Source organism: Pinus tabuliformis, chromosome 4_2 (genome assembly GCF_031772625.1).
Source record: "Pinus tabuliformis cultivar Carrire ecotype Pingquan chromosome 4_2, CPIR1, whole genome shotgun sequence".
NCBI classification, from domain to species: domain Eukaryota; kingdom Viridiplantae; phylum Streptophyta; class Pinopsida; order Pinales; family Pinaceae; genus Pinus; species Pinus tabuliformis.
In genome coordinates, this window is record NC_142304.1 from 385,173,252 (window position 1) to 385,189,612 (window position 16,361).

General features: G+C 35.1%; 1 protein-coding gene across 1 annotated transcript; it reads right to left on the reverse strand.

The window, feature by feature from the left end:
- Positions 1-12,711: 12,711 nt before the first annotated feature.
- On the reverse strand, positions 12,712-13,152 carry LOC149169569 (phenylalanine ammonia-lyase-like). Its single transcript, XM_089425259.1, has one exon. The coding sequence runs from the start codon at positions 13,150-13,152 to the stop codon at positions 12,712-12,714; it is 441 nt and encodes a 146-aa protein (XP_089281385.1).
- Positions 13,153-16,361: the final 3,209 nt, after the last annotated feature.

Below are 16,361 nucleotides of genomic sequence, written 5' to 3' on the forward strand. Positions count from 1 at the left end.
CTTCTACCCTATATATAGAGCTCTTCTGTGAGGTCTAGGGAGGCTGGAATTTTGTGCAAAGCAAGGAAGTGCTGTTGGTTTACAGTTAGAGCTATTGGTGATTGCTTTTAATAGAGGAGAAGAGAGATTTCTTGCTGCTGGGGAGGTGCTGCTGGATTGGACCATTTATGGTTGTAACCTTCTCAGAACCTTTTTCTTCTATCAATAAAGCTTTTTGATGTTCTCATATATACTTGTATTGGCAATGATGTATTGTTTTCATCTGTATATTTGATTCATCCTAATCCATGCATCAGTTATGATACATGTTTCTTGTAGTTTCCTTCTCTCGTTTTTGCAGGATCTGTGTGTAGCTGGGCCTTCAAGAGAGCAAGGAGCTGGGAGCAGAGGCAAAGAAGAGAAACGGGATCGACAAAAGCGAAAGACATCGTTGGTCCAATCTTTTCTCCTTCTCTGTATTTTCATAAAGGAAAACTAACAAAGCTACTACTTTCAGTTGTTGCTAAGGAACTATCACCCTTAGAGTCAAGGGATAGGGTCATTCCGAGTCGATACTTTTCCCCCACAATAGTATGGCTATGGGTGTGGTATAGTCAATGGGCCCAACCGCTTCACGACCTCTGCTGAAATGAGGTTCTTCTGGCCCCCACTGTCAACAATGAATTGCAACGGTGAACCCTTCACCCACATCTGTGAGTGGAAAAGACGCTCCCCCTCCTCTGGATCTTCGGGCTCATTGTTCTGGATCTTGGTGGTGGAAACAGTGGTGCTGGGCTCCGCATCAATGATCTGCTTCCCTTTGACATTCCCCTTGTCGGTTCTAACTCGGGGTCGGAACATGCATCTGATTATGAAGCCTTCAACTCTACCACTAGTGACTGCTTGGTCCGACACTCACTTGTGTTGTGAGTGGGGCTCTTATGGAACTCAGACCACTTTCCTGTGTCCTTCTTCAACTTCGTGGTTTTGTTCTTTTCTTGTGGCTTCGATATGTTGTCTTGGGTCACCCTGCCTTGGATTTGTCCTTTGATATTCGGATTCGCAGATCCAAAGTCTCTCTTCTTCTGTTTTAACTTTTGCTCGATTTTGACAGCATATCGGTACATTGTGCCAAGTGAGAAGATGTTCAGGAATTCCATCTCTTCCTGGATGTATCTGTGTAGGCAGCCGCAGTATTTGAGTACTAGATGCAACTCAGAATATTTGATACCCAACTGTGTGCGAAGGGTATGAAAAATGTTTGTGAACTACGACACATCTTGGTCCCGTCCCTGCCGCAGTGTGGTCCACTTTACGTATTTGTCCTCATAGCTTTTGACAGGGTAGTACTACTCCTTGATGGTATCCTGGAAGGAATTCCAACTGGGTGCGGCTGAGAATAGTGAGTCCATACTTTCATCCTTCTGCTCGCAGTAGGTTTCCCACCAGTCCTTGACGTGGGGGGCTGCTTTGAGAAGAGCAAAACAATCTTTTCCCAACTCGAAAATTCATGAACAGAAAAATAACCCTCTAGCAGATTTAACCATTTATCTATGGCATCTGCGTCTATTTGACCCTCGAATATGGGGATTTCAAAATTAACTTGTACATTAAATGGTGTTGCATTTCCAGAGTAGCTGTTGGAAGTTGATGCGTTGCCTCTGGGTAGCTGCTAAAGGATCTGGGAAAAGCTGTCCATCATCGCATTCCTTTGCCGCTCGAGGGCTTCTTTGAGTAAGATTTTAATAGGATCTCCTGCTCCCTCGTCTTTCTTTTCATCCGCCATAGGAGGCTGTCGGGATTTGCGAGGCTGGTCTTGCAAAGGTTCAACCAGTTCAAGCCCTAACTCCTTATATCTCGACCTCGTTGGGGACATGCAAAGAAAAACAGAGAAAAAGCAGACCGCTCTGATACCACTGATCCATATTTAAACAAGAACGCAAAAAATTACAGAAATAACCATAAACACATAGATGCAGCGAAAATAATACTTCATTTCATTAATGTAAAATACTGAAATATGCTTACAAACAACAATGGAAATAAACCAGCTACAACAATGATAGCTTATATCTGAGAAGAGATGTGGTGGCTACATGCCTCTGAACTGTGTTACAATGAGGCTCGAAGGCCTATCTATTGTTGAGAAACAATGGAAAACCCTTAACATCCCAAAACCTAACCCTAGAAGATGAAACGCCAAATTGTGGGCCCCGTTTTGGGTAAGTTGGTACATCAACTTCCCATGGGTCGTAACTTTGGCACCCGATCTTTGTTTGACGCGTACAATAGCTCGTTATAAAGATCTGTCCGAGCAATACAACTTTGGGAAGAGCAACATTGGTCCAAGGACCCATGTTGCTCCCAAATTTCCCAAAAAACGTCATTTAGGGCCTCAAAACGGCTTTGGAAGTTCAGGACCCAAAAAACTGCTACAAATAGTAAATTGTGCTACAATTACAAAAACTGAAAAACTAAAAGAGACAGTCATGGGGGTCCAAGTGGGATAGGTGGGTGGCCACCAACATACACCTGGATCACACCACCTACTACTTATCCATTGGGATGACAACCTTCAAAGCGTTGTATGGGTATGATGCATGGTCCTTCATCGACAGAACTTTTGGAGACAACAAGGCACCTATTTCCAGAGATAGGATACATGAGAGTTAGAACATTGTTAAGGTACTCAAGGAAAAAATACATGTTTCTCAAACTCGACAAAAATTGTATGCATATCAGCATGAACATAGTGTAATTTTGAGATAGGAGATCTTATTTTCTTACAATTGTAGTCCTATAGACATTCTACAGTCAAGAAGAGCCTAGTAGAACAATTGAAGCCAAGGTTTTATGGGCCTTACAAAGTTATCCATAGAGTTTTCATGGTGGCATATGAATTGGAGAAACCAAGTGATAACAAAACCCACAATGTATTTCATGTCATTCCTCAAGAAGGTTGTGGTTCAACATACCACCGCCTCTATCGAATCACCACCATTAGATGAAGAGGGACAATTGGAACTAATTATGGAAATGATCATGGTTGTGTGAGAAAAGAAGTTAAGGAAAAGAGTAATTCCAAAATAACTCATTAGATGGAAGAATTTACCAGAGGAGGGTGCGATGTGGGAAGGAAAGTCGATTTTGTAGCACCCGAACTTGCAATTGCTTGAGGGCAAAAAATTTCGGATAGGGGGATTGTAATGTTCTCAATTAATTGAGCACAAATATGAGTCATTAGCATATCCATCCCCATAGGCTATAGTCCACCTAAAAAGGGGAAAACCCCAAAAATACACATTGCTGGGTAAGTTTCCAGGTAGCTAGGAAAAAAAATCTAGAATTGGGGTTTTGAGTAAGATTTACTTAACCATTTAAGGAAGCATATAAATAGAGGATGATTGGATTCATTTTGAGCATCAAGGTGGATCAACTCAATTTTTCTTGAACATTATCTTGGACGATTATAACACCCCTTTACTTCTAGTCAATTTCGGTGGTGGGAGATTCCACCCTAGTTCGCACCTTTATTCTTCTCACTATTTTGGCACATGTTTTATCTGGGAAACGAGTTTTTTGGGTATTGGTATTTTGTATGGTACATGAATAATAGTGAGGCTTCGATTGATTTTAGTGACAGTGAAATTTTCTGTGTTCGGATGGGATAATTGTTCTCAGGTTTTCATCAATAATTAGTAGGGTATTTTCAACTTAAAATCATATTAAGGATCATTGTTTTGAGTTTTTCATCAATAATTAGTGGAGTTATGGTGTGTACTTCTGATATTTATGTCTTTGGATCATAAAATTTGGTATTAGAGCTTAGGATCATAGGGATTTGCTACTTTAACCAAGTCATCTTGCCATTTTTACTCTTAACAATTTTTCTAGGTTATTTTTAAATGGTAAAATTTGGACTATATTGAGGAGAAATCTCGGGGAACATCCGATTAAAATTTAAAATCATGGTTTTCTATATTTTTAGATATATCCTATGAGGAAGTTAAGGTTCTTAAATTCTCTTGAAATCATTTTAAATATGTCGTGTTGGTATTTTTTCTATATCTTTATTTTTTAGACATCTTATAGAGTGAGATTTGGATGATGTCGAGGTTAGATATTAGGGAACATTTGGTTAAATTTTCAAATATTTCTTCCCTATAATTTCAGAGATATGCTCTGAGTAAATTACGATTCATGAATCCTCTTATAATGACTTTTGTTTGCTTGACTTTTTCACTATAAAAATTTTTCTGGAACATTTCATATATAGAGAAATTTCAATCACATTAAGTCAAGATCTTGGAGAACATCTACTTAAATTTTAGAGTTTGTTTCATTATACTTTCTCTGATATACTCTATGGAATTTAGAGTTTGTGAAGGATTTTGAAATCAATTTCAAACAAGTGAGCTTGACACTTTTTCTATAACATTTTTTCCGTGATACATGAAGCTATGAAAATTTTGGAGATATGAAAACACATAACGAGGTACTCTAGGAAAAAATTTAAAAATTATATTTGAAGAATTAAACATGTGGCAAGCTATACAAGTTTTCTCTTACGAAGAGGCAAAATATCAACAAGTTTTTAGGAAGTTACCATAACTTTCATTGGGAACAACATTTTTTTTGTCAGACTAGTGTAACTGTATAGAAGACATATTAGAGTATTATAGGTTGAAATTTTAGACTCATAAGGGTAAAAATTGTAGAGATACACTAGAATTAAGGTCAGATAAAAGGACATAATCCAAAATAGTTTTTAAAATTAAAGATATGTTAACTTAAAACTACCATAACTTTTGGGATGTAAGATTTAGGAAGATAGGAAGATATATATCATCATTGTCAGAGAAGAAGATGGAATACTCATCAATATTGGTGAAACAGGGTATCACCAAATCATTATTCAACAAAACGTTATCAAAGACCAACAAGTACTACAAATTTGAGAAGTCACAACAACATGACATGGAATCAAATGAAAGGAAATTATGGAACAAGCAACCATAAGGATTATGACTAAAAATAATTGAATTTGGATTGATGGATCATCATTAATGACAACAAGAATGTAGAAATAGAAGGAAACCCTATCATTTGGTTTCATCACATGTAAATTGCTTTGAGGAAAAATCTTTGAGATGAAGGGTACTATGTTATGACCCCAACAGGGGCTGATATTGAGTTAAATGTATATGGTATGATACAAGGGGAGATATATGTGAGGTAAATCTACATGTAATATGTAAATATATATGCAATAAGGTCATCCTAATAATGAATGGACCACATGTTCAAGGTGTGGATAGGTATATACAGAGATCATGTATTCATTATGGAGGACATAGACATATGGTTTGAGATATGAATGTATTTGGATATATGGAGGAGTTTCTCCTATCATTGTTTGCATTGGCGTTGCACTCCATTCCCCCATTGTTGATATTTATGTATCAGATTTGTGCTCATCACTCTTCACTCTTCTTTGTTACATTATTGATATTATTATTATGGTGAGGATTCCACATAGTATTGGAAAGAATCCTTTAAGATTTATACTCCAAGATTGGTGGTGAGGATTTCCTATAATTTTGGAAAGCAATTAAGAATCCTCCAAGATGTATAGTCTAAGATGGGTATATTGTAATATTGACAAATGAAATCCATGATAATTAACTCCAAAAATATCACATATGATACTTTCATATATGAAAACAACATCTTAAAGGAAGTGCCTTCATACCAATATCACAAGCTCAACCGAAATTATAGCATTGAGAAAATGATAGATGGAGCGTGGAGAGCATATTATGGGCTTGAAGAAAATTGCAAATTAGTGGGTCTTTTGATATGGGATTAAAAAATTAAAAACAAAAAAAAACTCATTTTTGAGACTTTAGTTAGCCATGTTATCTAGAGAGTCATGGAAAATGATATAGAAAATGCATAAACATTTTATAACTTATAATCTCAAAATTAAAGGGAATACACCATACCTTTTCCTCCACATTGAAGTGATCCATTTCCCCATTGGGAGCATCACTATGACTGGGAACCTAATTTATAAGAACAAGTTAAACAACATGAAATACAAGAGGCTTCTTATAATTACTTTAAAGTTTTACCAAAACCCCCTTTGGATCAAGTGGGGATGACAATCTTTGCTAAACCATTGGGGAATAAAGGAATAGATGCTATTGCAAAATAATGATAATATTAGAAATATTATTAAATCAAAATTTAAAAAGAAATTGTCGTGAGAAAAAGAGTTAGAGAGAAAGGGAAATTAAGATGTTATGAGGATATGATCGACCCTAATTTTAAAAATTAAAAAAAAAAAAATCTTTATCTTGAATAGTGTATTTTTTTTTTTACCAAAACAAGAACAAATTCTCATGAGCTTCATAATGGAATAGAGCATTAGTCAAGTCCAATATCATAGTGGATGAAAGCGTTTACTACTTTTGTAACATTAATAAGATTGAAGATGAAAAATACTTTCTCCTAAATTGTTAAACATATAACTACATTAAATATTAATTTTAAAATATTTATCACAATATCAACTTTAAAAACATTCTAATTCAATAAAATTATGGTAATTTTGTAATATTTTTGCAATTAATATCATATTTATTATGATGTAATAAACCAAAGTTAAACTCAATAACCATAATTATCACTCACTCATATATAAATTTGATCATCAGGCCAAGAGAAACGAGAAATGTAGGCGGGCATAGAAGTATTGTGAGGATTGGATTGACATCTAGAAAGAGATTCAACGAATGAACACAAATGACATATGAAAGTAAGAAACTCAACATTTGCTTTTGGTTGATTTAAATATAGAGTTGAATTGTTTAATGTATTATCTATTTTAAATTTTATTTGATGCTTTCTAATTCTATCTGATTGCTGGCACCAAATGCATTGATTTTAGTGTAGATGTTGATTTCTAATTCTATTTGATTGCTTGCACTAGATGCATTGATTTCAATGTAGATGTTGATTTCCAATTATATTTGATTGCTTGCACTAGATGCATTGATTTTAGTGTAGATGTTAATTTCTAATCCTTTTTTATTGCTTGAATTAGATGCTTTGATTTCAATGTAGATGTTTCTTTCTAATCCTGTTTGATTGCTTGCATTAGATGCATTAATTTCAGTGTAGATGTTTTTTTTCTAATCCTATTTGATTGTTTGCATTAGATGCATTGATTTCATTGTAGATGTTGATTTTTTATTTGATGTAACTGAATGTATGATGGTACATTGATTTTAAAATGATTGGATTAACAATGTGCATTGATTTCAATTTTAGCAAATTTTTTTATTGAAAATGTGCATTGATTTTTCTGTTATAGTAATTTTAGCCTATTAATATTGGAGAGCAAGAGAGATTAAAGATTTGAATCGTTAATGATTTCAAATTCCCTTTTTCATATAATCGATATGAAAAGTTGGAAAATCTAACAGGGGTGACAATAAGAATAGTAGAAGAAATTTGTTTGAGATTGATCACAATGAAGACAATTTGTAATTGACTACATTCTTATTATTCACATTTTCTGTCATTCAACACTATTACATTGTCACTTTGCACTCAAAATTATTATTTCATCATTTTTCATCATTATAGTTATTAACAATATCTATCATCTCAACAAACTTAGGTAAATGAGAAAATTTAAAATTAAAACTCTGTTCAAGATATATTTAGTAATACGTGGAGGGACAATATTAAGAATTAATTAGTTGTCAACAATTGTGATACCTAAAATTAAATGAAATAATTGTTTAGTATCAATCCTCTTACAAAATATTGATAAGATTATCTCCCTTCTTACTCACCAACTATTTACTAATAAATTACATACACATATAGAAATATAACACAACAACTATAACATTCTCAAACATTACCATCCAAATCCAAACACATAAACATACAAACCACTCAAAGCATTCAAACACAAATGTACAAACAATACAAGGCAAACAACATAGACTAAATTAAAGAAGAGAATGATATGGTCATGTCAAACAAAAAAAACATAATGTAAATTTCAAAATATGAAGTTTATCTCAAACATATACATAATAATGCTAATATAAAAATGTGGCATTGCCGCCCTAAGCTAGAACCAACCTAGATCCATCTAATTCTGGATCTATCATGCACCGAGAGGGATAAAATTTCTTGAGGTGCAAATCTTTCTGCAAATTCTACACTCCAAAAAAAAGTTTGCACCTCAAGGGATTTGATCCCTCTCAATACATGATTCTTACACATAACTTTTAGTCTATTTTCTAATAAAACCACAATAGGTGAATATCTTATTAGGCAATTGAATGTTTTGAATGGAAAAAGTTTAAAATTTATCTTTCAATTACTAAAGTAAAACTATTATCTATATAATTTGATATTTATTAGGAAGTTGAATTGAGATCACGAGGATGTAAACTTTATCTTTTTACCCATTTAAAATGTTATCATTTGACTTATTATATATGAATTGTTGATTTTGATCAATGTGCAGAGATTTATTAAAATTCAAATTCAAAATTATACACATGTAACAATATTCAATAAAAATTTCATTCTCATAAGAATCTTGTAAAATAAGAAATTAAGTTTTAGTTGGTTTGGTGCGTTTTTTGAACATTTGATATCTTGAGTAAATGCAGAGGCCATCAAAATTCCTTGAGATGGAAAACTATTATCCAATGAAACTATGATTGACACCCAAATTCATTTAACTACATTCATGATGTTGATCCCATGACATTATGACGGGGAGTAATTTTTGTAAAACTATGACGAGCATTGAATTGTGTTAGACTTTAAAAAAATGTTGTTCTTGATGATCTTTATAAAAATAATAGTGCTAAAATGGCGAACTTTGGTTATTGATGATATTGAATGATATAATCAATTAAAATTTTTGAGGCAAAATTTCCCTATGTTTTATATTTCAAGTAAATGTTTGCAATTCAAGAGAGATTTGATTTCCATGGTTGTTATTAGATTTATGTGTAAGATAAATTTATATATATATATATATATATAGGTTTAATTATTTATAAAAATAATGGTGCTAAAATTGTGAATTCTGGTTATTGATGACATTGAATGATATAATCAATTAAAAATTTTGAGGCGCAATTTTTTTTTATATTTTAAACTCCAAACAAAGGTTTACAATTCAAGAAAGTTGATTTCCATGGTTCTTGCTATATATATATATATATATATATAAATATATATATATATATATATATATATATGTTTAATTAATTTTTTTTGTGTTTGTTTTTTTAATAATTATCCTCTCATAAATGAGGATGGATTTTTTGATAGGAAGTTTTGATTTAGTTGAATTCTTTGAGCTACAATTATTTTTTCCTATTACATAAAGAGGTGAAGAGGGTGCCATTCTATGTTGTGGTTGGAACAATGGAACAATAGCTAACAAGGCGGTGGTGTGAAAAGTTAGGCTCATAGAGAAATTAGAATTTTAAATATTCACACATATATAGGTACTTTTTTTTGGCTACTCAATGTTACCATAATTTTTATTGTTTATATTACTAAGTCATCTTATTCTATATAGAGAAAAAAGTGATTTTAGTGTTTGACAATGTCTTAGTAATCCTATTTATATTATTATTGTTAAGAAGGCCAAAGTTTAAGAGGTGGATGGTGTATTTGGTGAATATGTATTTGTTGCAATCTTACGTGTTGTGAATGGCACTATCGATATATAAACATTCAATCTTGATAATAAAACGATATTTAAAACATCTCAAAAAATAGTAGGCTGACTGATGAATGCAACACAATTGAAGGTGTTATTCAAAATTGGCAATCTTCAAATATATTACCTCTCAGCTATCCAATTCTAACTTGATGGTTGATAAAATTGAATCGATTGTAAAAAAATGTTATTCAAATTTGGCAATCTTCAAATATACTACCTCTCAGCTATCCCAGTATAACTTGATGGTTGATAAAATTGAATCGACGGTAAAAAAAAAATGTTATTATTGTTGCAAAAACGAAATATATAAATTTATGCAAGAAATAATATACAATTAGTTTTATATTTTCTCTTTTTATAAAGTGCCATCTGTGACATTTGAATTTGAATTTGAAAAAAAATAAAATAAATAAATAAATCTAGAAAGAGGGAGTGGAACCCTCATGGATATGCTAGGAAAGAGTTGGTCCCTATAATGTTAGGGAATCTTGTAAAAAAGGGAAAATAGATCCCTTAAGGCTGGAGAAAAAGCCAACTTTGATACCAAATGACACCAAATAAAACAAAAGGATATTATTCGAGATTATTAATAATTTATTTTTGTGTATAATGTTTTTAGTTTTTATTATGTTTTTCCTCGTAGAGATAAAGTAATGGAAAATGAGTTCGAACATCAATTATTTTTTTTTTTTGGATTAAAAATTAAATTACATTCTATAAAATTAATATTAGAAAAATAAATTAATTTATTTCTAAAAATATTTTAGTTTATTTTTCATGCATTTAGTTGGGTTTAGTCTTATTATATAATAATTTGATTAAGTAAATGTAATGTACTTAGAATTCATCCTTTAATGTACTACCTGAAGTCTATCCTTTATAGATTATTGAATGTGTATCATTTTATGTGCGAAAGAAACAATTATACTAATAATTTCAAATATGTGGTCGTAAGAATTGCAAAATTTAGGCAAATTTATTCTCTTACGTCTTTAAATGGACCTTTGTAACTCAGTCACAAACCAAGCGATGAAATTAATGAAGACTTCATACCGTTTCGAATTTGCGAACATTGTAAATAAGATTATCTCAGATGACACAACGAAATTAAAGGAATTTGTCACAACGTACCATTGATTTGATAATAAATGTAGTGTTTTATAGTAAGGAACCCCGAGGCACTAAATTTCATTAAACGTGGTCGAAGTGAGGGTAAAGGATGAAAAGGAAAGACAATTGATTAGCAGAACAAACTGTATACTCCAGTCCATTAACAACAATATGACAAATTGCGCTAAATATTCGTCTTATCTTCCCTTAAGTTTAGAATATAAGACGATAAAAAAGTTGCAAATGACACTAGGCAACTCGCTTTCGTAGTACTCAACTCATGTACAAGCCTACTCCTTAGTTCAGCTCGGTGCAAACAATATCTGTTTAAAACCTCAAGTCAAACCATACATCCTCATTTATCATGTCCTACAAGCAAAAGCAACACTTAGTGCAGTGCAAGCCAGATCAAAATTTCTTGCGAGGTTTCTTTAACGAAAAATACATGTATTGACATATCATTCAATAACTTGCCAGTTTTGTAGCAAATCCGAGACCAAAAGCTTGGAGATGGAATTTCATCAATATTTTGAGTTAATCGTATATGAACTATTTTTTTCAAATTATACAAACATCATGATCTAGTTTTGTGCGATAACATATTTTTTTTTAAAGAAAAGATACATACAATCATGTTTGTGCTCAATGTGTGTTCTTTGTCGAGTGCCACTAGTAAAGGACTTAGTTGTCAATTATAAGTTTGTGATTGAGTAGCACAACTTTTAGGAGCCCCTTAACTACTTTTGTAGTCTACGCTTTTAGAACTCCTAATTACACTCACATTGTCAAAAACAAATTAGATATTCCCAAAGCTTATGGAACACTTATGAATTTAAACATTTTTTATTTCTAATTCAAATAACTCATTCATATTTGAATCTGAAACGAATGATATCCAATTTGAAAATGGTTAGATATCATTGACACTAGAATCTGAGATATTTAAATATAAAAAACTACAATTACATGTACATTACTTTCCAATGGTGGTGAGAGTAGTTTGTGGTTTATGGTTAATTTTTACTTTTGAGAATCCATGTTGATGCTTGATAAACTATTCTTGCAAAATAACATAGATGGTATGCATAGTATATTATTATTATCTTTTTGGGAGTTAAAGATAACATAATTGAAATTGATTTTTTTGGGAGTTAAAGATAACATAATTGAAATTGATTTTGACTTTGAAAGTATATTATTTTTCTGTTTAACTGAAAATTAAATTACATTTTTAAAGTTAACATTAGAAAATTAAATCAATTTATTTTTTAATTTTATTTTTGATACACCGAAGGTGTTTTCTTTGTAGGGTTTGACGGGGCAAACACAGTTAGTGCAGCCAATCTCTCAGCACCATTTTCGTCGTTCTGTCCAATGAAAAATGGACACGTGAAAAGATTTTGCGTACACTTTCACATTTACTCTCGTACATTAATGCTCCTACTGCCGTTCACGATTTTGTCGTCGTTCATCAATGGAGTCGTTTACTCTCGTACATTAATGCTCCCGCTGCCATTCACGATTTTGTCGTCGTTAATGCTCCTGCTGCAGTTCACAATTTGGAAGATGAAGATACAGAGGAATTGTTATCCGGGTTAACGAGGAGGGAGCTTATTACTTCCCTCTTAAAACCCCTCCTTGTTTCCTGCAAATCGGTTGCAGAACTGGGCATGAAGATGTTGAAATCACGGCAGATGGAGTCCGCACCTTGAATAGTGCTGATTCTTAAAGCCATGAAGTGCACTGTGTTTTCTCATTTTTGTGCTGGAGGGAGCGTGGAGCGTGGCAGAGGCCTCAGATAATGTGGCGTTGGGTTTGTGGGTGTTGGGTTTGAAGGTCATTCTTGATTACAGCTTAGAAGATGCCACTCCCAGACTTTGCGTGTGCAATCCTCTCCCTTTTGACCGCCTCGTCAACAAACCCGCATTTGACAAGGGCACTAGGTCGCCGGACGCCGTTATCGTACCTCGCAATGGCAGCCTAAGCGTAATTCCGGCATTCAATAAGCCGCTCATGGCTTCCAGAATCCCCCAGCAGATCCTCGAGTAGCCTTGCAGCAACGTATTCGCCCCCACCAACATCGTCGCCCTCCTCGTATCGTGAGGTAGCGAGAACGAACCACCGCAGGCCCCGAATATCCCAGCATTGGGGAACCGAATCAACTCTTTCTGTAGCGCTTCACCCTGCCGCATACGCCTATGCGACATCGTGCCAAACCCCGTTGTAACGCCATAGCTATCTGTCCCATTCTCCATATTGTCCATCACCCAATTACTGCTCTCATCCATGTGCGCCTCCGCACTGGGTCAAGAGTTCGACTCTCACGGACCCCATTCTCTTAGCCACGGCTGCCACCTGGACAATCGTGAGACCAGATCCCTCGAGTCTCACGACCGGGGCATGAAACTCCTCCACCATTCGTTTCACTTCATTGAACCGAGATCCTTTCATCGAGCATTGACCAGGTATTAGTTGCCGTTGACCACCCTGTTCACCGAAATTTAAGCTAAGATTTGGGCATTTCAATTTCGCGTAATTACATTTTAACCAAACTTTTCACTTGCACCTCTTATTGGAAACCTCACTTGTTTCGAGGCACATTACGATGGACATTGTTATTTTATCCAAAGTCCGGTTGCAGAAATTTTGGGACACTACTTTCATCCAAAGTTTGTTTTTTGTGACCAAATGTTGGGACAAATGATTTTATCCCAAGTTTTTTTCCACCTAAAAAAACTATGCATGTAGATTGCCACGGTTGTCGACCAAGAAGCCTGAAGCCCACCACTTGCAGTGCATGTACATTGCCACCACTTGTAGTGCATGTACATTGCCACCGTTATTTGGACTACATTTCCATCGTTATTTGGGTTCACCCATATTCTTCTGGTAACTCATGATGCCTTAGGGAAGCACATCGATATTGTGAGGATGTGCAAGCAGCCTGCCAGGTCTGAGCATGAGCAACCTAAATAGATTAATATTTTCTTCCAATAGATTATTATTGTCTTCCAAATAGATTAGCAGAGCAGGGTTGGAAGTTCTGTACTTACCTCTTGGTTGAGCGCTCTAACTCGGCTTAGTTGCAAACTTGCAGGCTTTTGTTGCAAAGAAATATCCAGCTCAACTTTCACTTACCACCTTAATCTGCATTTTGGGAACCTTGCAGTTTGCTACTTACTCTTTCTCGACAGCCCCAACGCAACAGCCTGAGAATCGGCAAGAAATTGAAACTGCCTGATGCACATGCGGAACAAGATGCTAGAAATTGTGAACCACACACTAGAAAACACACGCACAGTCAGGGCAGGTATGTTGTGCAGGCAAGCCATTATGTTGTTCTTGTAGCACAAGAATTCTATTTGAAAGGAAATTATGAATGCTATTTGAAAGGGAATTATGCTCTCTCTTATTGCCTCATGCCTTGCTTGGGTAGGATTTTTCATTCTCCAGGTGGTTACCATGTTCATGCACAGTTACAAATGTCTTCATGGTTCTATTCAGATTTCGGGCATGTTGCATCTAAAACCCTTCTAATCCGTTGTTGCATATACTACAGTTTGGAGACTCTAGGCCTAGCTTTGCATTCTTCACCTTTTCAGGAAATTTCTCTTTCTTCTGTACTACATGAAAGTTTTATTTTAACGAAACCTTGAACCCTGATAAGACTACATTAGCTACCAGCTTTCAAGGAACTATATTGACTACCAGTTTTCATCAACCACACAAGCCACAATTTGACACATATCGGTCCTATACTATAGCCAAATGAATTCTATACTGTAGCCACATCGCTACAACCATTTCACTAATCAAAGATTAATATAGGAAAAGAGAACCAGGTTACCTAACCACGCAAAAACTGCAAAATTTGGACTTTTAGGACAATCTGTAACACAACAATTAACTTGCATTGGAAAAAAAATAAAAAATTTAAAGCCAAATGTAAAAGAGTGGGTCTCCCAACTTACATCTATGTGCATTGAAAAACATCAGAGCCTTGTGAAGTGCCTTGGTATAACTATCAGGAGGCGGAGCAGAATGTTTATGTCTAGGCACCAATTTGACAATAAGAGTCACCAGTCCGGCTATTGAACCCGACAATAAAATTGATATAACAATCCACTTGAAAATAGTCCTGCTGCAGACAATGCATCCCAGATCCACATACTTCTTCTTCTTCTTCTCTCCAGGCCCCAACAGCCAGCTCTGTTGAGTCTCATCTAGCTGCCTGGAAAGAGCGGATCTGTCAAAGTCCTGCAAGTTCCTACTCCTGTCATCGTCCGTGGCTGAATCGGCATTGATCTCCAGGGCTCCTCCCCACGGATCTCGCCCATACATCGACATGGTGGAACAGAGTCCCACAAACCCAAAGTCCCAAAGATCTCAGCACAGCCACTAAAACCACCCGGTTTGTCTCAGGTGGGTACTTGAGATTTTTCACAACAAACAACCACTAAAACCAAGATTTTCTCAGGTGGGTGGCTCAGATTTTTCAAAGAGGAATTGGAACAAGGCTATGCCCACTTACTCTAAGCCTTCCCATGCCTCTGGTGGGTTTTGCCAAGTTCTTGCATCATTCTGGTATGTTCCCTGTTCATGCTCCTCCTATTCATGCTCCTACTCAAAATGGGTCTAGGCCCTCCTATTCATGCTCCTGCTCAAAACGGGTCTCGACTGAGAAGTTGAAAATTGAAATAGGAAATACCCATGCTAATCCCATTCTAATTGTGGTAGAGCGTAGATAGTGAATATCCAATTCTTAGCGCAGTTCCTCTGAATTTGGTCGAAAATCAAATTGTTGTTCCCATGGCAGCCACTACAGCATTTTCATATATCTACATTCTGACCTACTCCTGTAGTAAGATCTTGCTATCGCCTTATGATGCCGCCGTAGAATCGTCTCCTGTTGCTTGTCAAAAATAAGGGATGGGAATTACCAGTTTACTGGCGTCAACTAGACCACACACTATAGGTATAAGATAGACCAAGAATTCATCGTTTACCAGGTTTAAGCAATTTTAGGTGAATCCGCTCCCACCTCTATATCTGTCCCTGTCTCTGCGGTGGTGGGTTAACCGTCGCACCCCTCCTTATGCCTTCTTCCTTCACTCGGTAAACTGGATATGCAACCTCTCTAACTTCGGCCTCTGTAGCCACCATAAGCTAACCTTGGGAAGGTGAGGGGCGTTGATGGAGTCCATTTACAGACAGATAACAATAAAGCAGGGATGAAGTGCAACAAACGACAGTGCTTATGCATAAGGAGAGAGATTTATGAACCAGTCTCGAATAAAAGTGAACAACATGCTCTTTTACGTCGAACTGCATGAAAAATATATGAAATGTGGCAGAGTCCTTTTGACAGATATAAGAAATGTGGCATTGTCTTTTTGAAGCGTGATATTATCATCTTCACATTTGTTCGTATTTACTTGCTTCGATTACAAAACTTTAAGGAATTTTATTTTATTTTTTTATTTCATAGATTTAAAAA

Bases quoted from the DNA above. Each gene is read 5' to 3' on its own strand.
- LOC149169569 (XM_089425259.1), bottom strand. From the start codon at position 13,152: ATGGATGAGAGCAGTAATTGGGTGATGGACAATATGGAGAATGGGACA.